The 27,788-nt window shown below is 39.8% G+C and overlaps 1 protein-coding gene across 16 annotated transcripts in view; it reads left to right on the top strand.

Annotated features, from left to right (window-relative positions):
- TANC2 (tetratricopeptide repeat, ankyrin repeat and coiled-coil containing 2) overlaps nucleotides 1-27,788 on the top strand; it is a 159,720-nt gene that overhangs the window by 9,847 nt on the left and 122,085 nt on the right. For 14 of the 16 annotated variants that reach the window (XM_086864250.1, XM_086864244.1, XM_086864254.1 and 11 more), the window contains exons 2-3: nucleotides 11,198-11,260; nucleotides 19,322-19,421. In XM_086864250.1, coding sequence (XP_086720376.1) covers nucleotides 19,355-19,421 — 67 coding nt within the window. In that variant the 5' untranslated portion in view covers nucleotides 11,198-11,260; nucleotides 19,322-19,354. Of the gene's footprint in view, nucleotides 1-10,667; nucleotides 10,792-11,197; nucleotides 11,261-18,646; nucleotides 18,799-18,881; nucleotides 18,933-19,085; nucleotides 19,161-19,321; nucleotides 19,422-27,788 lie in introns of those variants that run through there. The other 2 variants (XM_023942386.2, XM_023942384.2) reach the window with 2 other exon arrangements.

Genomic DNA, 27,788 nt, shown 5'->3' with positions numbered 1-27,788 from the left:
AGCCTCAACTTGATTCATCCATGAAATTGAGGACTTTTTTTTTAGAGGCTATGTAATGGAGTGCTCTGTTAGTTCGATTTAGACTTTGCCCCATGAAATGGGGACTGAAGATCTCAGTCCTTATCTTTAGCACTACTAACTAGTCTTGAGCAAATTGCTGCTCTAAAATGATAAGAAAAAATTCTTAATGAGGTGAAAAACTCTCCCTCTTGCTTTTAGAAGCGCTTCAATACGGTGGCCTGTGGTATTTTTGTCAGAAAAGTTGGATGTGGCATAATCAGAAGTGCTGTACAGTGGCTGCAGAGCTGGTTAACAGGTTGCTTAGTAACCCGGATGGAGGAACTGAGAGTGTACTGGTAAAACCTGTGGATGGCATTAGCTTTCAAGGTGTTGCAGGGATAGGAGCAAAGGATTAGATTCAAATGGATCTTGAAAAATTGGAAGCTTAGAGTGTGAACAAGTTTATTTTCTCAGCATTTATTCTGAATAAAAATGGTTGGCACTATAAATACAGAGAAACAGGAGCAGCACGAAGTGCTGTAAAACATCTGAAATGAAAATTGAAAAATATCATTTGCATTTGCACAGAGCAAGGGAAATTTAGGGGGAATTGTGAATTTGTACCCTTTTTCAGACCTAGGCTCTTGTTGCAGACTTGCTCAGACTGTCAATATTATGCATCAGTGTGGAGAAAATTTCTGCTCAGACACAGACAGGCTTTCAAAGAGGGCTTTGGTCTTTATCACATTTTCTGGGCAGATGTAGCTGCTTTCCTGTCAGTGTACGTTGTCTCGCCACAGAGACTTTGCCAGGATCTTTCCAGCCCCCGCATAGCCGTAGCTGTAGGAATCCTCATAGCGTGTCTAAGCTTTGCTTTGGACTCTGATTTTGCCGATTTCTTTGTGTGGTGAACGTGGTGTTCTATTTTTTGTTTGGTTTTTTTTTTTAACTGCTTCTGCTCTTGTAAATGTCCAGAGGCCCAGTTTACCAAATCTGGGCAATAAAGATTCTGTCCAAGCCTACTGAATACACCCCTAGTCCTTGCACTGAATTAATTTTTCTTGTTGTGTTACTGTAGTTTGGATCTTTGGGAGTAGAAATCAGAGTTGAAATTGGTGGATACATGTGCAGATTTCTTAAGCGAGTTAACAAATGTTATTTTGTAAGTGTGTACATGTAGTTGTTTAATCTTTTTACCAAATTATTTCTCTTAAGAAATATAGTTTAAGTCAGATATGAAGGCACCATTTTGGAATAATCCCCTCAATTAGTTAACTTTCTGTGACAAGCTTCAGCACTCACGTAAACCAAGTCCATGGTATGGCTCGTAGGTACCTGATGTGTTCTCTAATGTTGCCTGGTTACAATTAAAATTTTGCACTAAGAAAGCCATTATGATAAACTTTTGCATTGCTTTTGTCCTCACAGACAGGCAGCTGAAAAAGCAGATCAGGCCATCAGCTGATGGCTGAGGAGCTGGCCATCACCTTTACTGATGACATGTGCATGTGTTTTCGTGTAGACAAGGTTTTTGACTCCAGCACAACTGCTAAAAATCAGATGTAAATAAACGTTCTTCATAAATGGAGGCAAATGAAAAACCTTTCCAAGTCTGGATAAAACCATCGTTAAAGGAAGATTAAGTCATTTAACATAAGGTTACTTAGCTGTTCATCGTTATCTGGAAACCGAGCAACCGTACAAACCTTTCAAGTGATGAGTCTGTCTCTTTATCTACCGTGTGCTCTGAGCTGGTTTTCCTCAGTTTACGAGTAATGCAATATAAGAATAATCTTGTAGTATTAACGATTACCTGTTTAGCTGTGAATGCAGTAGAGCTGAGTGTGGATGTGTAGATTTATTTACCCTTCTCAGATGTCACATTCTGCCACCTGTGCTCTTGTGTCTGATGGACACAAGTGCTGGCTGCAATGTGCAGTTCTGGAATTTGGGCAGCTTAAACCTTTCCTGTCAACTGTCTATACTATAAATCCCCAGATTTATATCTGCTGGCACCTTGTTCGTAGTCTAGACACTTGTGCTGAACTTCTGTGTAAAGCCAATCCTGCCTGCTTACATTCAAGAAGTGTCTTTCTGTATTGTATTAAGAGCTTACCCATATGCTTCAGGCTTGGAGCGCAGGAAGTCTGCTGGCAGCAGGCCTGCTATTCCATATTCTGAGCTCAGGCTCTTTGTGAAGAGTCAGGAAGAAAAAAAACAGCCATAAAGCACGACAAGTTGTTGACTGACTGATATCTAGGTAAGTTTTGCAAGAAAATTTGAATAAACATTACGTGTAAGAAATAATGCGTTGTGGCTGGTTGTGGTGTAAACAGCAGGATGTGACTAAAAATAAGATTGAGCAGTGTATAGGGGGAAGCGTTCAGCTTACTCTGGGGCTCTCAGAGTGAGAGTGTTTTCTGCATGCTACTGTTTATCTCTTCAAGGCTTTGAGGACTTTGCTCTTTGTGATTCCCTTTGTGAACCCCTGGCAGCTTGCTTTAAGGTTATATGGTTTCTCCTGTTAAAAAGAATCTTCACTTGCATCAGGATGAGGAACCACAGTTGTTTTGGCCAGAAGTGTAATTCTATATATCTCCGTTTTTGCTGCCGGTTGTGGGATGAAGCCAGAAACTCCTGATTGTTGTTAACTGAGGAGGACAGTATGGAGTGGAGCTTGTGTCTACAACACTGAATTCTTTTGAAGCCTGCTGTGTGCTGTAATTCCAAATATACTCATACAATGGCTTAATTTATAACTCATAGTTGAAACACATCATCTGAAGTAGTCAGGCTTATGTTAAATATCGCTTATATATGCCATGAAAGATAAAAGGTATATAAATAAGCCCTGTCCTTCAAGTACTTACTCAACTGTGTGTTCCCCTGTTGGAAGGTTTGAAGAAGTGACTTAAAGCAGAATATGCACTTCTGCCGAGTCCCAGTTTTCCTGCATGGAACAGGTAGCCAGCTATCAAATAAATGAGAGTCAAGTGAAATGCTCTCATTTAAATCCCCTTTGCTGCATTTCACTCAGAATCTAAGATCTGGTCTGTAGTGTTACCAGGCTGTTAACTACACAAAAAAACTGTTCTTTTACTGTAAGTGTGGATTCACAGATGAAAAATCCTTTGTAAGGTATGTTCTTTCTTTCTGTCTTTCCCTCTTGTTTTAACCCAAAGCCCCAGTTGTTTGTATATATTAAACCTTAGCACTTCGGATTTTGCCGAATACAAGAAAATGCTTGAAAGATAACTGCAACAAGACAATATGTTTGATGGACTTTTTATAGGGATATGTACTTACTTACCTGGGACAGCTGTCAGTAGGATGTTACTTTTGTTTCAGTCAACTGTGGATAATTATTTCCTCTGGCAATAAGAGAACAAACTAATTCAAATAAAGTATTCAACATACTTGTAATACTTCTGTAAAAAAAAAAAACAAAACAAACCAAAAAGCAAGACCTCTGTTTTACCCTGTCTTTCCTTTAAAGATTCATTTCTTCTCCTCCTCAATCCTGTTTATTTTTCCAGTTTCTTCCCCTGTGTGCACTTCTTGCTCCTGACTAGTGTTTTTAACTTCAAGTATTTCCAGTTTATTTCCACATGGTGTATTTACAAAGAGGAAAACAGACTGGGAAGAGTAGTGTTTGAGTTCAGGTTGGGCTTTCTGAAGGAACGGAGAAAATATTTTGACGTTCTTGGTTTCTTCTGTGGAAGCTGATTAAGGAGGTTTGAAGTAGATTTTTTATATCCTCAGGGGTTATTTTATCTCCTCAGAGGGTTCTGAGCTAAAGCAGCACAGTGCCAGCGGTTGAGATACCGCCTCAGGTTGGAGCAACAGAAGTTCCCTGTGGGACAGGTCCTATGCATGTGTCCTTTCAGAGGAAAGTTAAATGAGACAAATTAAATGAGACTTGTGAAACATGAGCTCAGTTTCTAGCAAAAATTAAAATAAACCAAAAGGACAGCAGGGAGAAGAGGGAATCTTTACCAGTCCATTCTGGAGTCATTTCCAGCAGGCTCTGGCTCTTCCAGCTGCTGACTGAGGAGGACAGTATGGAGTGGAGCTTGTGTCTACAGCACTGAATTCTTTTGAAGCCTGCTATGTGCTGTAATTCCAAATATACTCATACATTCATACATTCTCAGTCTCACAGCATTAGCCATGACGGTGGTGTGTGGACACAGGGATGTAAATGTGGCGCTTGGGATAAAGCTGCGCTGTAAATTACACTCTTGAATTTTAGCAATTTTATCCTTTAAATTGTTAGAATCCCAGGATGGTTTAGGTGGAAAGGGACCTTAAAGTTCATCTCTGCCTGCAGTGGGCAGGGTGGACTTCCTCAAGATCATGTTTGATCCACTAGACTAGACCAGATTGGGTTGCATATATTTGAGCAGTGTTGTCAGACTTTTTTCTTTGGTTCTTACTGAAATCCCTGGCAAAGCTAACAGCAGCCTTGAGGGGATGGGAGTAGGCTTGGGATTGGGTTATTCCAGAGGCCTGCTGTGTTAGATGTCTTTTCAGTGTCATGGTGTCTCTGGACCATTAAGTCTCCCCGTGTAGGTATTTGCTGGCATCTGTTAAAAGTCAGAAAATTACAGTAAGTCCTCTAGCTTTGAATTACTCTGGAAAGAAAGTATTTTTCTTGGTGCATCCTGACCATACCCCATCATTTCCTAGTCATATGGGCATGGGGAGTGCAGGACCCAAACCAGCTGGCTAACAAACAACAACTGATCTGAGATAGAGGAGGGAGGGAGGGCGAACAGACAGGTTGTATTCAGAGTTATTAAACATAGGATGGTAATTAGTGTGAAGACGTGAGAGAGATGAGGGCTGGGGACCACCAGATACCGTAAAAACAAGACAGTAACAGCTTCTGCCCCCAGACTAATGGGGGAAAGGTGGTAAATAGGTAAGTTTGTAAATTTTATAAACATGATTAAAATACTGAAAAATAAGATCCTCCATGAAGAGGTTGAAACTATTTGTGAGCAGAAAAAAAAAAATGTATCTCCTTATAATTTTCATATAAACACAGGAACACAAGAGCAGAAGAGCAGAATTGTTATTGTCAATTGTTAAGAGCAGAATTTGTATGTCATCTAGATTTTACAGGCATGGTGGGGTTTTTTTAAGGCACACAAGATAAGCAAAAAATATCTTAATTTAAAGCGTGGTCAGTTTTCTGATTTTTTTTCATAATTCCATTGAGGCCTGGATGCTTTCCCATAGTTATTTAGAGGGATGATCATGAAGAAACTGTTGCCAATTTAAAATATGATAGAGTGGATGCTTGTTTAATACTGTTGAAAATCAGCCAAGACGTATCTAATTCTGGACTGGAGTGTTACATTATATGGTTTTATTTGTGGAATTCTTGATTTATCAATGGTCTACGTTCCTCTGTAAGAACAGTGTTGGGGGTTAGGTGTCTTTCTAGTTCTGGCTCACCTATGGAATTTTTACCCATTAGTTGTGAGGAAAACCTGGCTGTGGGTACTCAGTGGGTGCTAAAAAAACACCAAGAGTTCTGCCGGGCCCAGGGGGGAAGGGGGGCAGGAAAAGGGGAGGGCGGACACAGTTTGGTGGCTTCTTCTGCTTCGGAGAAGGACATTTTGCTGGGAGCTGTTGCTGCGGGGAGAAGGGAAATTGCCATCACCCAGACAGAGCTGTTGCTTCTTCTTCTCCTTCTTCCCTCTTCATTGGTGGCCTCGCACCCCCTGTCCTGCCGGGACGTGTGGCAGTGCCAGGCACCACCACGGAGCTGCTGTTCCACCTCAGCCACTGGCCTGGGATCTCAGCTCATCTCTGCTGTTCCAGCTGAGTGTTCCTCAGAGCCCTGCCAGGAGCACCGGGACTGCCCGCCCGAGGGGGTTTGTGAAGCAAAGCCTCTCCTCCATCCTTTCCCATCTCGGCCGAGAAGGCTGTCACGGGGTCCCTGGTTCTGTTTTGTTGTTAACGCTGTAGTTATTGTTGTTTGTGTGCCTCGTTATACGCACTAGTAAAGAACTGTTATTCCTATCTTCTTATCTTTGTCTGAGAGCAAAATTGATTTCAAAATTAGAATAATTAGGATGGAGGGGGGGTCTACATTTTCATTCCAAGGGAGGCTCCTGCCCTCCCTAGCAGACACCTGTCTTCCGAAACCAAGACAGTACAGTCACTATGTATGGTAACATGATTCTAATCTTACTTTTAATTGGAGAATAAATTACAGAATACGAGGTTCATTAGGCAAACTCTTTGTCAAGATGGAAACATGAGACTTGTTTTCCAGGTTAGTTCCCAGTAAAATTAGGTCAGTATAGTTACATGACGGTAACTTAAGGAATGTTGTCATTTTCCTGATCTTTCATTTGTTAGGTGACAGACATCATTAAAACACACATTTTCCTTAAAAATTAATGTAGGCAAGTTAGAACTGAAATCAAGATTATTTTTAGTCAGTATGTATTTTGTTTCCAACATGTATATATGTGCAAAGAATTTAAACTGTGATTTGATTTGATTTTAGAATACTATCCAAGCTTACTCAATTTGTCAAATGAATACCAGCTGGTGCATCTGACAGCCAAAACTAGAAAAATAACCTCATTTAAAGATGGAAATCCCTATTCATGAGACCATTTCAGGGCCTTTGCTTTCCAGCAGGACTGGTTGAGCAGCATGTTCTGATCATTGGGGTAGTTTTGGTTTTCAAAGACAGATGGTCATTGTGTTTAATGTCTGTGTATTAATGTTCTATTGATAAAAGTACGAGTAAGTTGCTAATTTCTCTGGGAAAATACAATTAAACTGTTGAGATCAGGATACATGTGACCTGTGCTATGTTTGGTCCAGAGGCATCAGATCCAATTAGCTTTGCAAAATTGCTCTGCATTTTTACCTGCTTGCTTGGATTGAGGGGAAAAAAGGTTCCTTTGTTTACTCTAGGATGAATAGAAAACTAGTCTTATTTCAGCCTTTTATTCGGATGTTTGTCAGTACTAATGTTCAATATTTTCAAATGTAGGATTGGTGGTATTCTGTTCAAGATGTCTCAAGAGACTTCTCAAACTTGTTGCTGTGAAATCAGACATTCTGGTATGATTTCAGATTAGGTAGTCAAGTAGCCATGGATTGCAGCTTTTTTGGTTTCCATCTCGAATCTTTTTTTTTCTTTGTGGATTTTAGCCTGACTTGAAAATATTGCAGCTACAGCGTGTGTTGCTATACCTGAAAGTATTCATTCTTTATATAGGCAGCTTTCTGTATTAGGGTGACAGGAAGGTGCTTAATTCTGTCAGCTAAAAGTGTTGACAATATTGGGATTTTTTTTTTTCACAAACCATGCTTACCTGTTTTATTAATTGCTACATTTGCTAGGAGCCGTTCTCTTGGACGGTCGCTCAGCTGGCTCTGATTTTATGCTTATTTTTGGTACATTCATACACTGGGATGTTTAAAAATTGAGTTAATTTGTGTGCCATATACTTGTGGATTTAACAGAATATATGAAAAGTTCTTTTCAAGAAATATTTGAAGATGGATATGAAGGATGTTAGAGGGGTGGTGAATGTGCAGCTTTTTGCTGTTTTACACTTCAGTTGTTTTTAACACATTTTTCTGCAGAAGAACTCAGTGGTTGTTAACTGCCGGAGGTATATAAGCAAGAAATTATTTGGGACTGCAGGATGACTAGTTTGTGTCTCAGTTACTTAAGTATCTCCTCTTCTGAATGTGCAATTTTTAAGTGTTTGCTAACTTGGCTTTGTGACATTATTACCAACTTGTACTTTCTAATAGCATTTATTTGTTCTCTTACTCTGGAAATTGTACAATGTCTGTTCATTCTCAACTGTTTGAGCAGCTCTGTCAATTCAGAAATTGTCTGAAGCAGTGAATAGGTCCCAAACACAGAGAATTATCAAAAACTGTTTAAATTGGATACTTTCTGTTATAGCGATGGCTGCAAACAAAGTGATGGATATATTGGATCCGTAAACATGCTGTAAGAAATGTATAGTTGAATTGATTCCGTTCTGGGCTGAGGATTGTTCAGAATAAAAGGAATCTGCAGTTGATTGCAAAGTCAGTGGGAGGATCTATGGGCGAAGTGTGTTTTCCTGCTGTTTTGTATCACAGGAGGGCCTTGTGACACTCTCAGAGGGTTTTGTTTCTGTTTGTGTTGTTTCTGATGGAAATTACGCGACCTAGTTGGCAAAAAGCATTCATTATACTATTGTCTTCATGGTGGAACTTGGGAATATTCCTATTCCATGGTGAAGTTTTACATTTGCAAACCTGGATGGCAATTTGGAGTCGATAGGTGGCAATTCCTAGATGGATTTTATGGGCAAAAATCCCAATTGCCAGCAACTGGCTCCATGGGCAAAGGCAGAAGAAGTCTGAAGACTGCCGTGGTTCAGCAGCTGTCAGGACAGTGCCCAGCAGGGATTGTGTTACCCAATACCCACCTTGTACCTGGGAAGGAAACCAGCAGAGCAAAGTGGTAACCGGTCAGTTATTGCTGATATTGCAAGGTGTGTTGGACTGTTCCCTTCTCCCCGCCAAGTCTAACAGAACTTGCAAAAACAATGGTGGTACCATAAAAAAAGAAAGGAGTAGCTTTATAATTATTATTTTTTTTTTTTTTTTAATATTAAGACTAACAGCCATGTCACAGGCCAGAGGTTTTAACCCTCCAAACTTTTCATTATCTTCACAAACCCTGACTGAATGTTGCTTCTGATTGAAACATGCCAGTCGGTGATTTGTGTATTTACTCAAGAGGGAATGATTTTAAAAGTGATTCTCTGTCACCAAATCTGTTTGTATATTAGTCTCTAAATATATTTGTTGTGGTACAACATGTCAGAATTTATACCTTTCCTACAGTTCAAAAGCAGAATTTACAAGTATAATTAGAAGTTTAAAGGCATTTAAAGAATAAAAGCACTTTAATGACATTCAATTTTTATTGACAACCCACTAATATCTGCTGCATTACATAAAGATTTCTAATGTAATCCTGTGAGCAGATTAAAGCTCTGCTGTTTAAAAGCTTAACACAAAGCAGATTTCATTGGATCTGCTCATGGAATGCTGACGGACGGTTCCTGAGCAGATGATGGGTTGCAAGTGCTTGTCTGCAGCTCACACAAGCACAGGCCATTCCTGCTCTTTGTTTTACAGGGTATCACATTAAGAGCTGTATTAGAAGATAGATGGCAGCAAACTGAAACATTTATAAGGAGTTGTTTTTAGTTATTACATTAATGTTTCCTGTTTTCCAAAAATTGTAACATTGCTGCTTTTGAAAGAAAAAATTATTCACTCACCCGAGGTGTTTGCAGGTACTCACATTTGAACTGTTTAAAAGAATTGTGGAAAATGCCAAATACACATTTTCAGATCTGTTCTTTCTTTTGTCTATTTGGGGTCTAAAGAATAGAGGGTTTTTTTAGATTCACAGAATACCAGAATGGTTTGAGGTGAAATGGATCTTAAAGTTCATGCAGTTCCACACCCTACCGTAGATGGGGACACTTTACACTAGACCAGGTTGCTCTGAGCCCCGTCCATCCTGGCCTTTGACTATTTCGAGGGATGGGGCAGCCACAGCTGGGAAACCTGTGCCAGGGTCTCACCACCCTCACAGGGAGCAATTTCTGTCCAATATCTGATCTAATCCTGCCCTCTTTCAGTTCAAGGCCATTCTCCCCTTGTCCTCTCACTCCATGCCCTTACGAAAACTCCCACTCTAGGAACTTAAATCATGTGAAGTAATATCTAATAAAAGTCTTGCTTGATCTGAGCCTGTTTGGGTTTAGGTTCCCTGCTGATCTTGTGTTCTGTGTGGTTGGACACTGAGAAATTTGAGCCGATTTGAGCGGTTTCTGCCAAAGGCTAAATGCTCGTGCATTCCGGTGATTTGGGGCACAGGCAGCTTCCACAAGTCAGGAAGAGACTTTGAAGAAGGAACATCCTCTCGAAGAGCAAGAGAATGCTCAGCTTCTGGGGCAGAGTCCGGGGCAGGACTGTGTGGGAGCTCGGGTCTCTGAGAGAGGCTGTGGGACATTCCTCCTGTCGTGGGGATCCCCATTAGTGCTGCAGGATGAGCTGCCTTTAGAGATTTCCTTGCTTGACTGAACAAAACCTCCCTGCTCCCATGGAAGGGCTCTGCCGATTACTGGCTCTGTAGCTGTTTTTCCAGAGAAATGAAAAATTGAAAGCGAGGAGGTAATTGGCGGGCCTGAGAAATAAAATAGGGTTTTTGATCAATTTATGGAATGTCCTACAGTTTTACATACAAAATTATAAATCTAAGACCATAGGAGGAGTCACTGTTACGGTTCTGGGAGCACCATGAATCCCAAGTAAAGCTGTCAATTGCTTCTCAGTGTCCTCTCGCAGGAGAACAAAAAACCTGACTGATGCGGTTGAACACGTATTCTACTTTGCTTTAAACTTACAAATACAAGGTGGCCTCAATTTACTTGGATTCTTTTTGTTTGTTTGTTGGATGACAAATGAGATGTGTCTGTATTTCCTTCTACTTGCTGATTCTCAAATGAGATTTCTAAAACAATAGATTGGTGAAAGCTATAATGCAGTATCATCAGCACAAATAAAACACAGGCTGGGAATAAAATTGCTGCTCTCATCTTTTTCAGTAAGTTGCAAGATACAGTTCTTGTGGCTTTTCGTTGATGAACTTCACGTACACGATGACAAAGTGAAGGGCCAAGTACTGAACTCTTGATTTAGTGCCGGATCCCTCTTGGAAGTTATGTTTATGTAAGGATTGAGTTCTCTAAAAACCACAGTGGGGAGGGTTAAAGGATTTTAGCAGAACTTGATAGGATGAAGGGAAATACACTTGTTAAACCACGTGCTGTATGATGTGTGTCAAAGAGCAGTATATCTGCTTTTCTTCTCTCATTTGAAAGGTGGTTAGAAGGAAGAGGCAAGTGACCAAAGTTAGTATTGATTAACAGTAATTTAAAAGCAGGAACATTTGCTTTTTAAATGTAAAAATGAAGAGGGGGATCTCCCGATGCTTACACAGTAATACTCTGGAAAAGTTGTGGGTTTATTCTTGGCATGGGATTATTGTAGCTCTGCCCACATCTGGACAGGGCGGGGCACAGAGGGTGCTGAGAAGATGCTACTAAATTCTGTTGTATTTCTTTATGTCTTCCAGGACTTGCAGTGAATGGAGGAGGACACTTTTTGCTAGAGATTTAACTTGTCTAAAGATATCAAGGTATGAGAATTTTTTCTTCCTACAATCCTATGCGTTCTTTGCAGGCATGATTTAATTGTTTAAATAGAGTTACAGTTGTCTTCTCTCGTTTCATTGTCAATGTGTGATCGCCTGAAATTGGAACAAGGCCTGAAATTGGAATAAGTCTGCTGTTTTTGTATAACAGTTTTACCAGCCCTCAACCCGATTGTATTAGAGAAAAAGATGTAAGAGCTTTCACATATTAGTGTTTGATCACTCTCTTTTCCTACTGGAGGTAGGAAAGGTAGAAGAATGGATGTAATAAAGCAATATGTGGGCTTTCATGTTATTTCTTGAGTTCATTCTAACTACTATATAAAATTCTGATTATATTTTGTAAATGCAATGTGTAATAGTGACACTGCATTATGTAAAAATGTACTTTGGTGTTTCAATTTTTCAATTTTTTTTTTTAATAATATAAAATTCAAAATATCCCATGTTGTGAAAAAATCTCCAGTGCTTGCCAATGGATTCAATTCCAGTTTCATATTAAATATTATTAAGACTTGAGCAAATTGGCAGAACAGGCTTACAGCAGCTCCTTAATTAGGTTTGTGTTTGAAGATGTATTTTGATAATTTAAGAACAATAATTACAATTTCCTTTACAATTTCTTGGAATAGACGAGTACTATAACATTTTCTATCTTTGTACATTGCCCATTTTTTTGTCTTCATTTTCTCTTGTACCAGTTAATCTTCAAAAGTAACTTCAGATTGATAAGTGGCTCGAGCAGAGTGTCCAGCGTGGGGCTGGTGTGATTTTGAGGGACAAATTTTTGGATGCTCCATGTCACAGCCAAAAGTTGAAATGCAAGAAACTCTCTGCATTTCAGTCTTGTGATGGTTTGGGGAAGAATCAGAATGGTGGATCCTGGCACAGTGAGGCTTGTTGATTCAGCACAGGAAGGACGTGGAGCTGTTGAAATAAGTCCAGAGGAGCACTAAAATGATCATAGGGATGGAGCAGCTCTGCTGTGAGGAAAGGCTGGGACAGCTGGGATTGTTCAGAAAGCAGAGAACTCCGGGGTGATCTTACACCCTTTGAACACCTGAAAGGAGCCTGCAACAAAGATAGAGATTATTTACAAGGGCCTGGAGCAGTAGGACAAGGAAGAATGGCTTCAGTGACAGAGAGTAGGTTTGATTAGATATGAGAAAGAAATTGTTGCCTGTGAGGATGGGCAGGTCTTGGCACAGGTGCCCAGAGAAACTGTGGCTGCCCCTGGATCCCTGACAGTGTCCAAGGCCAGGCTGGACACTGGGGCTTGGAGCAACCTGGGACAGTGGAAGGTGTCCCTGCCCATGGCAGGGGGTGGGACCAGGTGAACTTCAAGGTCCATTCCAGCCTTGGCCATTCTATGATTCCAGCTGTAGGAAGTGCCCTGAAACTTCTTTCAAGGCAGTTTAGCAAGACTCGGCTTGTGCAGAACTGTACCACACATTTTATTTCAAGCTTAAATACCTATTCACGTGGTTGTTGATGGAGGCAGCTAGTAGTAATATTTAAAACCAAAGCAATAATTTTAACTGTTATGAGCAACACAGAAGACACTAAAAGCACCAGGAGTGAATTGATGAAAGTGAGGTGATGGAATTTCTAATTTCTGTTTAGTTATCATTTTACTCCGAGGCTGGATAATTATGACATTGTATATAGAGAATGGAAGTGTTCTTTGGGAATTCAGTGTGTATCATTAATCTAGGTACAACCCTAATCTAGAATTAGAAATTAGGTTATGCAAAATGACAAAGCCTGGTTCAAAATTAAATTTCCTGCATTTCAAGGTCACCACGTTTTCATGCTGGGGAGAGAACTTTTTGACTTTCTCCTAGTGAGTGATTGCATTCTTTCTGCAATGTTTCTGGTCTCGTTTTAAATAGGTGTTAAATGTCAACACTTAAATAAAAAGTATTACTGGAGAAATCTTTTTACCAGAAAAGTAAATTCAAATTTTGACTGAAAAGTTACGGTTACAAAGTCTGTTAATTGGGTATTATGTGGCAGGCAGGTTATCTGATGAGGATTGTTATTGTTTGAGAGTAGCGAGTTTCTCTGGATTCAGAGCGAGCAATAAGCTGTCTGTCAGTGCAGTCTTTCTCTGAGAGCAGTCGTGATTTTATTCTCCTTTGTCCTTACTTGAAGTGCGACTGTGCTCCAGACAAAAGGAAAAACAATCTCCTGTTAGCGAAGAGCGGGAAGCTTGAGCCTGCCCAGAGCCCGCGTGTGTTGAGGGATTGAGTGTGGTGTACTTTTACCTCTCAGCTCCAGGTACAAACAGCTTCACCCTCTGGAAGCGCTGTTTTCCAAGCATAGCACCAAAATGAGCTGTTCCTCTGCTAAATTGTGTGGGTTTCCGTAAGAATACAGTGCTTGTTTCCTTCCTCCCAGGCTGTAATGGTATAAAAATTACCTCTGAACATAATCGCCACAGACTCAATAAATTTGTATGGCCACAGTCACCTTAGGGGTGTTGTTGGAAACTTCACAACCATGGAAATATTACTTCGTTATGTTCTCAGAACTGCTTTTTAACAGGAGAATTAACAGCTGCTTCATTTGATAAAATAAAAGCAGGGATTGAGGTCAACCTCCTGCTTCCTTGTGAAATGCTGCGCTGATCTGCTGCAAATGTTTTTCCAGTGGAAATACTGTTAGGTGTTTTATGGGTGATTTTTATGTATTTCTATCAAAGACAGTTGGAGAAGCAAAGACAGTGGGGTCATACCAGGAGGACAGGTGAGCAAACAAGTGCAGGGGCTCTGGGATTGTATGAGTCAGTGCAGGATCTGTAGGAAAGGCAGTCCAGAGATCTCCAAATATTTTGTTTAAGAGTGAAACAGCAGATGGGCCTTCACATCAGGCCCCCCCATGATAGTTATTACTGGTCAGGCATTTGTGAGGAAACATAACATCAAACAATTAATTTTGTTGTTCTAAAGCCTGTTAGAGAACTCTGTTTAATAAATTTTTAATTGCTTAAAGACCTCCAATTGGCAGGGTTTAGTGTTTTTAATACCTTTGTTGTTTTCCTATTTCCAAATAATCCTAGAAGTTCTTGGCAAGCTTGCTAGGTCTCAACAGTACTTTTTTCATTCCTAAAGTTCCTGGAAATATTTAATCTCTAAATTTAATCTCCAAATTGTGCTCCCGTGTGTTCAAATGTGCACAGACCAAGCTCGTAAATATACATTTCCTTTGACTTCAGAGTTATTGTAATCAGTTATTCCCGCCGCTGTGGTGAGTCAGAGTGTTCTGGGAGGCAGAATTTAATGGATTTGATCGTCATGAAGTTCATGGAGCTTCTGCCACTTCCTGACACTTCTCAGTGAAGACTGTGGCCATCCCAGTCCTCCTGTGAGCATCAAAGTACAGCTTAAGCCTTCTTTAGTCCTCGTCATCAGGCTGTCTCTCAAAACACGCTCTGGAATTTCAGGGCAATTTAAAAATAAGAGTTCAAGTTAAACTTTGAATAATTAATTTGAGGAGCATGAAAAGTTTCAGCTTGGCAGCAGTTAGAGGCAAATGTGGAACACGTCTGTTTGCAATACCCATTATACATGGAGTAAATGCTTGAAAGTCAAGCCCCGTTGTGTGTTTTGTTTGCATTTTTCAATTTATTTCATTGTGTGATAATTAGTTTTATTAATCTATCACTTGTGTAAAAAAGCCCTTGTTATCTCTTCCTTCCTGAAGCTTGAATGCTCTTTGAAAACAGTTCACTAATTTATGAAAAGTTAGGGGTTTTTTTTGTTCACAAAATGCTCATTTGGGCTTTACATGTTGGTAAATCCTGAAAACTAATATTCAGAAAGGTTCCTTTTTCTGGCATCTTAATATAAGATCCTTGTTACACACACTTCTTAATTTCTACTGTAGTGAGTTCAGCTTCCCTCATGAAATCAGCTCATCTTGTGCTACCAGGAACCTTTGAAATAGAATATTTTACGAGTACCAAGCTTTTCCATTACATTGCGCAACTGCATATATTTTCCATCAATGGACTTTTGGTTTGTTTTTTGGGTTTTATTTTTAAAGTGACCCTTTAAAAACAATTTTCTTTCCTTTGTTCCTTTGGGGAATTCAGGGAAGGTATACTGAAGGAATGTGGTGCCTCAGGATTGTCTGAGATGGACAGAAGCTGATAAATAAAGGAATAAGCACTGAGATTCTCATTGAAAAATGTGCTTTAATTGAAGTTTACAAATACTTCTGCTTTATAACATGCTAAATGTTTATAACATTATTATTATTATTATTATTATTATTATTATTATTATTTATAATATTATGTTTAATCTATTAACATAATGTATTGAGAGTTTTTGAACACTCCATAGTGTATTCTGCTGAATATTAAGAAGGTTCTGGAAGTAAATTCTGTCTTAATTTGCTGCTGCCTGACCCAGAGAGTGAGGTAATGGGATCTCATGGGCTGGCACAGGCTTGTACTTCACTTTTCAACTACAAATTCATATCCTAAGAGGCAGCTGACAGAATGGTTGACCCACCTCCAATTCCAATTTGGCAAGATGGTATTTTTCTTTTTTTCTATTTTTTTTGGAGGGGGGGGTGGGAGGAGGGGGTTGTCTTTTTCAGCCATTCAGTTAAAGCTCTGCTGTTGCCACACTCTGGCTATGCTGCTGATACCTGTGTGCATCATGTGCTGCACAGCAAGCCTGACTGCTGCACAGGGCTATCTCCTGGCTGAGATTGGGTACATGGATAAAGAACTCTGTTTCTATTAATGTGTTTGTTTGTAAGACCAAAATGTTTACAGTAATTTTATTTTCTACAACAAGTTGTTGCAATGCTCGTCCCTCTGCATAGGTAGCTTTATTGCAGAGGTGAGGAAGGAACTGAAAAGGGGAAATGAAATTCTTAAGAGATGTGCATTGCACGCATGACTTAGGATGCATTCCCTTCCTCCTTTTGTAGTTAGAAATTTGTCTTATTGGAGAAAGCACAGAATTCTAATATTAAGATATAGATTTAATAACTCCTCACACTGATGTGCTTGAAATTTGGCAGCAATGTTTGTACGACTCACTGGACATCAAACACTCTTTTGAACAAGAGCTTAGCTTTGCTAATCAGCTTTATAGAAAATAAAATTATATTTTTAGTATGGTGATCAGAGAGGAGGAGAGTACAGGGGTCTGGTTGTTCTACTGGTGGTATATAGGCAGAAAAATTTGCTTTGGTTTCGTAATTCTGTGTCTGACACGCAATATCTCTGTAAAAAGAAGCAAAACTGACTTCTGAGCTGTTTTTTTCTAAAAATGCTGTGTAGGAAATTATACCTTTTTTAGTCATCTGTTGATACGCTTTGGAGACTTGTGCTCATGCAGTGTCTTCATTTTTTTTGGTAAACTTAAAAATGACAAGATAAAGGGAAAATCAAGTGTTGTCTCTTGGTTGTCCAGATTCTTGCCACAGACATCCTGTGTCAGTGGGGGTGTGAAGGATCCCCATCACATTTCTGCAGCTTTTGCTTCTGTGTAGTGGTTTAGATTTGCTAATTTCATTTTCCCAGCCAACGCACCAAATAAATGTCGTGGTTTTAAGGCAGTAACTAAAAAAATTACTTCTTGCTGTGAGATATGGATTAGAACAAGAGCAAAACAGGCTTAAAACTTAAAAGGAAATAAAGAAAATTTATTAACAAAACTACAAGAATAAGAACACCAGAATAAACTTCCAGAAAACCCTTTTATCCCCCATTTGGAGTTTTCCTCCCTAATTTGCCCTAGGACAACTAGGACATTCTGACAGAGCTGCTGCTGATCCTGAAGAAAGGCATTAACCTGGGCTGTGAGGTACATTAAGGAGTTCACAGGGTAGGATGAAAAACTGTCTGATCCAGCTCCCCCTAATACTGTAATTTTGTTTGCTGTTTAATGCTTCTAATTCCATGAACTAATACGACCAACAGGATTTTTAATTTAGAGTGCTTATTCTTAAATATTACTTCTGGCTTAGTGGTGTTGTCTGAACAGTGGAAGAGCAGTGACCATGTTTGCTCAAAGCCACAGAGAGACACAGTTGTGCGTGAAAATGAAAACTAGCAGCTGATTTTGGTCACCTGCTCCTCTGTGTTGTGAACACCTTAACTAATCAGGATATAAGGATAAGGGTTAAGAGTGCTTAGCTTAGAATACATCAATATTGTGTGTAAGCTACAATGAGGAACCATGCCAGGAAATGCAGCTAAAGTAGAGTCACAGAATTACTGAGTGGTTCGGGTTGAAGGAACCTTAAAGACCATCTAGTTCCAACCATGGGCAGAGTCATCTTCCTGTAGTCTAGCAGTCCCCTGAGAGTATGGAATTAGTCCTTGGGATGTCCCTTGGCTGGTAATGCAGGGTCTTTATGCAAGACATCAGTTCTCTCTCTTGTCTGGGGTTCTTAGGAGCAAATTCATGGAGACCCTGGCTGTGCCCTACACAGAGCCTTAATTCAGCCCTAGTACCAGCACAGCACTTCCTGGCCCTGTTGGCCACGTGCAAGATGCGGGTAAGTATAATTATTAGCAAACTATCAGGCTCACCTTTGGCATAGCCTAGGCCCAGGCTAGGTGACTTCTTTGACAGAATTTGGTTGAATTCAGTTGTAGCTCAGCACTGGTGGCTTAGCTCTGCTCAGTTCTCTCCACAGTGCAAGCCAGCATGGGGAAAGTCTCTAAACAATTGTCTGTGTACCCAGATGGAATTTTTTTTGATAGTCATGTAACAGTGGGATGCTCTGAAGGGGACCTAAGCCTCATTTAGGAGCCTTGGGAATGAGCCTGAACGCCAGCTCCTTGTGTTTTGGTGGCAGAAAGGTGCCGGGCATGCTCAAGTGATTCATAAATGCAAAGGATTTATGAATTTAATACTCATTCATGCGTGCTTACAGACTCCGAGATCTGTTTGTGCAATTTGGCAAGTGAGTGGGAACTTGTGTCAGGAAAGGCTTCAGTTGCTGTCATCCCTGTGTGCTTACTGGGGCTTGGGATGTGTGTACTCTGAGCTGCTGCCTTGGAATGCTGGTGTTTCTTGGTAAGTGAGTAAATCGTATTAGAAGGACTTTCAGTGGCTTTAAAAATACATACAAAGCTCTTTGAACTGTTCGCTATTGTATCATCAGAATTGAAAGTATCAAACAAATGTGAAGAAATGCAAGATGGCATTTACTGAGCATCCTCCAAGAGAAACCAAATATTGTTATGGGAAAAAAATTCATTATTTTTACAAGATGAATGTGTTACCTTGTGACTATGGAATATCATATGTCCAATAGAAAGAAAATTGATTTATTTTATGTACTGATCAAAGACTCTTTACAATTATTTTGGTCTGGTTTGAACTGCTTTTGTTGTAGGTGTTTTGATGCTTTACGTGCTTTAATAAGAGGCTGTTCCCCAGCACCGGTTCTCAGTGTGCCTGTTGATCCCAGACACTCTAATCTTCAGCAATACTCAGACAGCTTTTCTTTTTCCCCACCAAGAAATATACAGCAAGGAAAATATAGGGGTAATGTTTATGTTTGATTTTTTGCATCAGTTACTCTGGGATTGAGTGATTTGTCTCCTCATGACAATTTATTCAATTTGCAGGAGAGTTTGACAGTCAACCAGCCCAAGAGCCACAGAGCATCTGGAGTCATGGTTGGTGTCAGCAGGATTGATTTTCTAAGCAACAGGAAGGGCAGCAGCTCCTTCTGATGGGTTTGGTTTTAATAGTGATGGGAAACGGAGGCAGTTTGCTAAATGCTATGGCTTTCCCACTTCTGTGTGTTAATAAATTATTTGGTCAAATAGGTTGGCTCTACCAGCAGCTCTGGAATTGTGTTGTCCTGGAAATAAAGCCTGGATAACTTGAAAGCAAACTAAACGGTAGGCTTTATGTGGATGTTGTTGTTAGGAATTGTATTGGCAAAATAGTTTTTCATCATTTTATCTTGGTTTTAGCACTTCTTTACCTCTTCTCCATAATAGCTTCCTGTTGTCCAAATGGGACCATTGATTTTTTATGTCTGTTGTTCTGCTTTCCGTAGTGTTTGCAATAAACCAAGTGGAACAGGATCGCCATGTTTCGAAACAGTCTCAAAATGCTTCTTACAGGAGGGAAGTCAAACCGCAAAAACAGGTCCAGCGGTAAGTAATTGTCACCTCGTCATGCTTGTAGAATATGGGCACTTTTGAAACCATTCCTTTTATATGTGTTTTGGTCTTAGCAGGACTTTCTTCTTGTTAATGAGCAGATGTACTTAGCTGACGATCTTGTAGACTCCAAACATCATTATACTTAATTTTAATATTGTGATGTGCTTTTAATTTGAAACTGTATTTATATTTATTTTAAAATGCATGTAAACCATCATCAGGTTTTATTGTGGAGATGAGATGCAAGGAAAACCAAATAAGAGTTCTATGTAATCTTGTAGTAAACAAGAATCAAGGTTCACATTTCATTTATGGGAAGTAATAATTTTTTTTTCTTCTGAAATGTCTGTGATAACTTGTGGCAGTAAAACCTGCTTAATTGCAGCCAAAATTTCTGAGAGCAGCGGCAATTTCTTTTGAGCTTTTATTGTTAACGAGGAGGGAGAAAGAGGAATGAGAATAGTTGAAACTGAAGGAGAAATTGCCCAAGTTTAATAATTTATGTCAATTTTGTTTTTCCACCATGTCAGGAAAGGAGTTTACAGTTAGTATTGGTTCATGTGGCTTGGCCTGTTTCATCCATGACAGAGATTTTGGGAGATAGTAATTGTAAGACAAAGCATTACAGAAATATTGATAGGCTTTAAAAACATTTTTATTTAACTTTCATAGTTTTTTCCAAAAACTGAGTGTTGGCAGGATAAGAGCTTTTAATTAGATCTTTCATTTTGAATTTTAAAGCCATCTGGCAGCACACCTTAAATATTTTGGGATACGGTGTCTATTTGTGCTCGTGCATCTGTGTTAGTGTGGATATTTATGTTATGGATGTTTATATGGATGTTCTTTGAGGAACTGCAGGTGAGGATGTGAGGAGGCGCAGTGGTGGTAAAGGCAGTGGGAAAATGGGCTGTTTTCCCTCGGTTTAAGCAAGTTGTTCAGTGTTTCTCACGGTGCTAGAATTTGGCCATTATTATTGTCTTCCTGCCTGTGTTGTATTTGGGGAGGGAGAATTGTGGGGCTTTGCTGTGGGGTAGCACTGATGCCTTAGGCATCAGTGATCTCTTATTCCAGTGTCTGGTGATAGTTGCGGGGTGTTGGTCTATCCTGAAGGCACTTGCCCTGGGAAGTTCAGGAGTGCATCGTGGTATTGTAGTTGGTGTGGATCTCAAAGCAGGTAAAAGTCTGTTTTGCAAAGGCACCGTATGAATTCAGGCCTGAGGTGGTGGCTGTTCATTGCTTTTATGGAGAAGATTTCCTTACCATAGGAACTTCTCAGTGTCTTGTGGTAGGAGAGGTTAGTGTGAGGGAGATACCTGCATGAAAAGACAGGTTTGGGGAAGACATGGGAGCAGATAGCTCCATCCTCCTGTGATTTGTGTCACATTTACTGTTTGAAAGTATAAATCCTTTGATGATACCTTTAGGAAACCGTACACAGACAGATCACCTTAAGTTGTGATTTCTGTACAAAGCCCTCTCTTTGTCAGATGTGCTGCTAACAGGCCGTAGTACTCCTTTTGGCTTATCTCCCAGAAGCAATATTAAAGATTTTGTACATGCCAAGCTCTGCAAATACGTGTTTCTTCTTTTGTGAATGAAAAATGTCAGTTCTGAAGTACTGAGATTTGACATTCTGGTTTTGGGCAAAGCAGAAGAAGAGATGGTTTTTCTTATTCATGTATTGAAAAAATAATATGACAGAATTGAATTGATAAGGTTCTCTCTAATGCCTAGTGGCTGTACTGTATGTTTAATTTACTGCAATTCTGCCCTTGAAAGAAGTTGCTTTTTTGAGAAGCTCTGTTTGGCATTCTTCAGGGCAAGAGAGGGAATGGGAAAATGAGATGCTCAGGTTTGTTATATTGTTTGTGACTAAGCGGCAAACATCCCTGCACTGCATAACAATTTTTCAGATAGTTGTTAATCTTCCAAACTCTTACATGATAATAGATTAATTTCTTGCTGCCTAGATTTTTTTAAGACAAGTGTATTTAAGTCTGTATTTCTTTGCAACACACTAAGGAAGAGAATCAGTAAATCTTCTGTGTACATTTCTGTGTCACAAGCAGTACTGTAAGCCTGAAACTTGCTATATTTATGTGCTTTGCAGTTCTGGCAAACTACAGTTTTGATACTTTAAAAGCAGATTAAAAAGGACAGAATTTACCTAATAATATACGAAAGGGATTTGTCACCCTGTCACTGGCAGGATCTTGATGAATCCTCCCATCCCCTTGAATAAATCCCAGAATGCTTTGGGGTGGAATTTAATAGGGAAGGAATTTAAATGTTTAGTCCCATCGTCCTGCTGTGGGCAGGGACACCTTCCACTATTCCAGGTGGCTCCAAGCCCCATCCAGCCTGGCCTTGGATACTCCAGAGATCCAGGGGCAGCCACAGCTTCTCTGGGCAACCTGTGCCAGGGCCTGACCACCCTCACAGTAAATGCAACTGTCTTTCGGCAGCTGGGTCCAGGTGTTGCATTCTTTTGAACATTTTCACACGGTCAGTGCTGTCCTTCAGGTCCCTCCAACAATGTTGTCTTCACTGGTGGGTTTTGTCTTGGCAGTTTCTATAGAGACATAGGTGGGACACTGCAGTTTTTGGATTTTTTCTCATTCAAGTGCTCTAAAAAGATTATGTGTTTATTGAAATTTTAATTTTTTTCCCTCATTAACATGATTTAAAATGCTAATTAGATGAAAATTAAGCTTCCCTGATGGTTTTGGTGCTCTGATTTGCTGCATGACCTTAGAGCAACACCCATCTCTGAGAACTGTTAACAAGCTCTACATCCTAAGGTCCGTGTTGGGTAAATCATCTGTTGGCTTCAGGTGTGCCGTGTACTGCGTCTGAGTCTCGTGGACTGATGACAGTCCACCCAGATGTCTCTGAAATTGCACTGTGCCTTCATTTCCTACATTCTAGTCATCTTGCATTCCAGTGTGGGAATAAACCTTTGAAGCAGGGTTAAAGGTATTTCATTGTTTTCTTGGGGAATCCAAAGGAGCACACTGGCCTTTGCAATTCCTGTGCTTTGCTGTGTCTTTGATTTGCAGCAGCACTCGACGAACAGGAGCAGTGGAGTCAGGGTAATGATTCCTAGAAGTGATGTGGTTTTGATAACGCCTCTTGATTAAAAGAAAACTGGTAGCGATAGCAGTAAAAAGCTTTCTTAATTTTCCTTCTTTAGAAACTGCTGAGCGACTTCTCTGAGAACCGTGGTTAACATTTATTTTACCTCAGCCGGGGTGGGTTTTCCCCTTTGGTGCTTGATGGTGTTGTGATTCAGGAACACACAAAATATTTATAAAAGAAGAATACAATTACAAGCATCTGAATGTATAGTTATGTACACTACTGCCAAATTAAAATAAATTAATTTCTACTACAGCATCGGGCTGAGTAATCTCCTGTGATTAATTCTGGGTGTCTGGGTGTCCTTTCAGAGCTCCAGTGCTGGGATTTCAAGGTATGTGCCCTGGACACAGAGTGCTCAGTGCACATGTGTGTGCACACACTTAATGTCTTGTCTTAAGAAAAATTCACCCGTGACTCAAGAGCACTCAGGATGGTTTACGTTAATGCCTTGAGGACCCAATATGCCTGCAACAGTGTTTTGATTAGGTTGGGTTTTTTTCTGATATAAATGGATGTTCCACAAAGCTGCCAGATAGCAGCATCTCTGGTGCTGAAATGGGATTTCCAGTGTAAATTAACTTAGAGATGCAGAGACGTACAAGCTTTCTGATTCATTTATATCCGTAGCTATATTATGTAAGATGTGTTTCTTTCAAAATGCAAAAGGACTGTGTTTTTCTCCATCCTGTTATTCCTTCTGGGTGAAGATCCAGCAGGATTGTTGTGGCCAGAGCCCTATGGCCAGGGCAAGCAGGTGTAATAATCTGCAGATAGGCAAACCTGCTGCTGCTTCTTCTAAGAGATGTTTGTGGCTTCTTCCCCACTAATTCAGTTCTTCCAGGGCAGTTCTGTTCTCTGAATCCAGAGACTGAGGTTTTCTGTTGTTTTCACTCGTTTTTATCAAGGACCTGTCTCATACTTATCTGCAGTTTACTTGCTTTATTAATCATTCCTTGGTCTGGGTGTATACTGAAGTAGTGCATATCAAATCAGTGCACTTGTATTCATTCCAGTATCCTGTTAGGGAACTGATTCCATGTAATGGATCCAGTCATTCCACCTATTACAGTTTTCCTTGTTCTTTTCCAAGCAGATGGACTATTTCCCTCTTACGTTATCACATTAAATTAACGCTGCTCTAAGAGTTTGGATTCCCTCTAGAACCTGGTAAAATTCAGCTGCAAAACTGCACATTTTGTTTGGCTTTGTATTTCCCTTTGCTTTGTGAGGAGAAGCCCAAGAATTTGTGCTGTTTATTTCTGACACAGATAAATGTAGCCTTAAGCAAAAGAAAAAAAATGGGGGGGGGGGGGGGAGACCCCAAACCAGCAAACCACCACAGAAAAACCCCAAATGAACGAACAACACTCCCCCCACACACAGAGAAAAAAAACCCCAAAACAAGGCAAGTACTCTAAAATCTGAGTATCTGAGGCATGCAATCCTTAGCCCAAAGGGTCTTCTTTTCCCTTCTGAGTTAGTTAGGAATTACATCTTGCTTGTTCTTAACTATAAAATGCATGATTTTTATCTGGAGCTTCCCAGCCAGGAGCCTTCCTGTCATTCAGAATATTTTTGGTGCAGGGTTTTAAAAAATTTCTTCTTCTTTCCTGGTTCACAGAAGACCCAATTACTTCTCACTTCCAACATATTTATAGGGTTTTTTGGAATCTGCCACTTCATATTTTAATTCCAGACTGAAAAGGCCCCTGTCAAATGCTCTTCTCCTTTGATTCCTGCCTTTCAAAGATAAAAGGCATTTCCATGAAGGTCTCATTTCTGCTTGACCAGGTCTCTGTGCAGTTTCTGATCTATCTGATCTCTTGTGGAAGTCTGAGGATAACTTTTAACTCTGAAGTTTCAGGGTCACAATTATTTTTTTCAGTTTCATTTCTGAAATAAATTGCTGAGTGATGAGATCCAGTCAATGGGTCCTATAGATGTCAGGTAGCTTAATTTAAGAAAGTGTTAGAAGTGAGGTATTAAAAGACCCATCATGTATTATGGTCCTGAATACTGGCTGTATCCACACGTTCAAGGTATTCCATCCAAAAAAAAATGCGTATCCTGTTCTTCCACAAAAATGGCAGGTTTTTCATAAATCCATTTTTAAACAACGCGCGAGTATGTTGACAAAGCCTCTCACCAGAGTAAAGTTTGTCCTTCAGTTTGTTTAAGTATGAACTGACCTTTCCTGAAAGTTTGTTTTGCATTTATGTAATGCGGTGTTCTCCTTCTGAAGAAGGCAGTATATCAGGAAGATTTATATGTACACAGGCATGCTGTTTGCTTCCTAGCAATCAGATTTATTTGATCAAAATATGTCTTGTTCATGTACCAGACTCTTCTCAGACAAACAGAAGATGTTTGGACAATGAAGCTTCTGCTTCTCTCCTGCACTACTATTGTAGAGGGAATTTTAGCAGCCTATATTGGAATAATATGTATTTATTTCCTTCTGATTCACAAATATCAGACAAGCTTTTCCCATGTGTGACCATCACCAACTCTGAGAACATACGCAGAGCCAGAAGGTCCCCCCTGAGCCTCCTTTTCTTCAGGCTGAGCCCCTTTACCAGCTCCCTCAGCTGCTCCTGGTGCTCCAGACCCTTCCCCAGCTCCATTCCCTTCCCTGGACGTGATCTTTCTTGTAGTAAGGGCCCCAGAACTCAGGACACAGGACTCGTATTTTGGATACAAAAACAAGTGGGATTTTGTGGTGTTACTCCCATTTACTGACAGATTTGTGCTGAAATATTGGTGCTTTACTGGGGCTGAGCCAGTAGATGGAGTAGGCGTTTTCCATCAAATCCCACCGAAATTCCTGATGCTGATGTGCAAAGGAGATGAAGTTGCATCTTCCCACATCAAATGACCTTGTGTTCTCTTATTCAGCATAAAAAAGGTATTCTCATATACAATTCACTAGCTTCAAAAGGAAATAATATCAATTTGAGGGATTTGTTCAGCCAAACTGTTGTAAAGTGGAGCGTGCTTTCCAGAATGTCTGAGGAAACCTTAAGGATTTGCATATCTGTAATAGTTTAAAAATCCAATCAAATATTTTAAGAAAATAAGGTTTATTTCAGTGAATTCAACATTTTCATCTGGAAAATCAGTAAGAAATCATTGAGATATATAATAACGTGGGGATTCTCTGCTGGAAGAGGCCTGGCTCTGGGAACAAGCTTGGATTCTTTCCCTTAAAGCAGGATTTAAACAAAATCTGTTATCTATTAAAAAGGATTTTTTGTTTTTATACAAGCAATCTAAAGTAATGTTTCACACAATTTTAGAAACTTACTAAGGATTGAATGTTTCTAACTGAATAAATTGTTCTAGAAATATTCAACATATGCATGTTGATTTTGCCATTTTACCTCAGTGTGTTGAATATATAATATGTTTTCTTGTCATCAGACCTTGACCTGTTACAAAAATAAGCAACATCTTCATGTGCAGGAAAGAGAATTAAAATGGAGAAAAGTCTAAGCTAAATATAGCATCAGAGAATGCCAAAATGGTTTGGGTTGTAAGGGACCTTAATGCCCGTCCAGTGCCATCCCCTGCCATGGCAGGGACACCTCCCACTGTCCCAGGCTGCTCTCAGCCCCATCCCGCCTGGCCTTGGACACTGCCAGGGATCCAGGGACAGCCACAGCTGCTCTGGGCACCTGTGCCAGGGCCTCCTCGCACACTGCAGTTTCCTAAGTTCTCACAAGAAGGAAGGGATCTTACGGAGCCTCTTTGTGAGGCTGAATACTGGTTCTGTGCTCCTTGAGCAGAACACTTTTGGATTTAAACAGTTGAGTACCTGCTGCAGATGTTCTCGTGTTCACTCATATAGTGTGGTAGGAGCATTCCCAGACGAAATGAAACAAACCCTACCGTACTTAGTGTCTGTTACCCAGTTCCATTTTCATCACACTCTCCTCGATGTAATTGATCCCCGTTAGTCTTGACGTGCCTTTACTTAAATCTCTGCCCAAGATGTGAGATTTTTTCCATATCGCATTTTTCCCCAGTTTCTAAAGATAAATATTAATTATATTCAGTGTTACTTGTCCCTGGGAAGTGTTAGTGCAGATTCTTACAGTTGTTTATTATATTGACAGGTGTCGAATCCATATTGATCCATTTTAGGATTTTATTTCAGGTATGACTAATGTTTTTATTTTTGAGGGATTTTTACAATCAGCACTGTATATGTGAAGTGCTTTTCCAAGACATGCATTCCACTTGGTTCACATAAAGCATTTCTTGGCTGCAAGAAGTACCCGTGCCAGGTGTAAGGGATGACTCTGGAATTCCATCATTAAGTTCTCTTTTTGGAGTTGCAGTTGCCCTTCCTTTTTCCTTTTTTTCCTTCAGGAATAGTAAATGTCTATAACTTTCTAATACTTTTAATGGAAAATCCAAGTTCTGCTTTGTGAGAGGATTGACTTTTAAGCCGCACCTTTTCAGGAGTTTCTTCCCTTCAGCCTCTTCTACTGCTCGCACAAACTTCTCCTCTCAGCATGTCTATGAGGACTGGTTTTTTTTAGTATCAGATATATTTTTAGACAGCTCATGGATAATTTTTGCTAGAGCTTCCATCTATAACTGACCTATTTGAAGGAATTCTGGAAATTTTTGCTGCAAGATCTTCTGGAGTGGGAGGATTTATATTTCCTTTTATATAATTTTCTTTTTGAGAATGAGATCAATGTAGCAACCAACCCATATTCTCTAAGCATACAAAAAACCCTCAAAACCTAAGCAAGTTATGGACATGATTTTATCAGAAGCTTTGATAAGGTGTCTAGATCTCAGCAGAACATACTTTTTGCCATCTAAATAGGTTTGAAAATCTTCTTCAGGTGAATTCAGAACGATTATCAGCCATCACTTATCCTCTGAGGCTCTGTTACTGATTTGCTGATAGACAAAACTAATCTCTTGAACTGGACCTTTGGACCATTTTTAGAGTAAAAAAGTAAAGATCATAAATCATCTCATGATTCCAACATACAGATTTAAAAAGATCGCATTTTAATCGCATCAAAATCACTTTTTTTAATTTTTATATGGGGGTTTCTTTTGTTATGATTTCAAGTGACACAGTTTAATTGTATACTAAATATAGTTTGCTTTCAACTTATATTAAACCACTTTCTTTCCCTGATACCACAAGAATTAATAGTGCATTTAAATTATTTTTTCATCATATTGTTC

This window comes from Cyanistes caeruleus, chromosome 27, assembly GCF_971803275.1.
Source record: "Cyanistes caeruleus chromosome 27, bCyaCae1.hap1.1, whole genome shotgun sequence".
In the NCBI taxonomy this organism is placed as follows: Eukaryota; Metazoa; Chordata; class Aves; order Passeriformes; family Paridae; genus Cyanistes; species Cyanistes caeruleus.
Note: the sequence above shows the minus strand (reverse complement) of the source record. Positions and strands in the feature narration are given on the sequence as shown.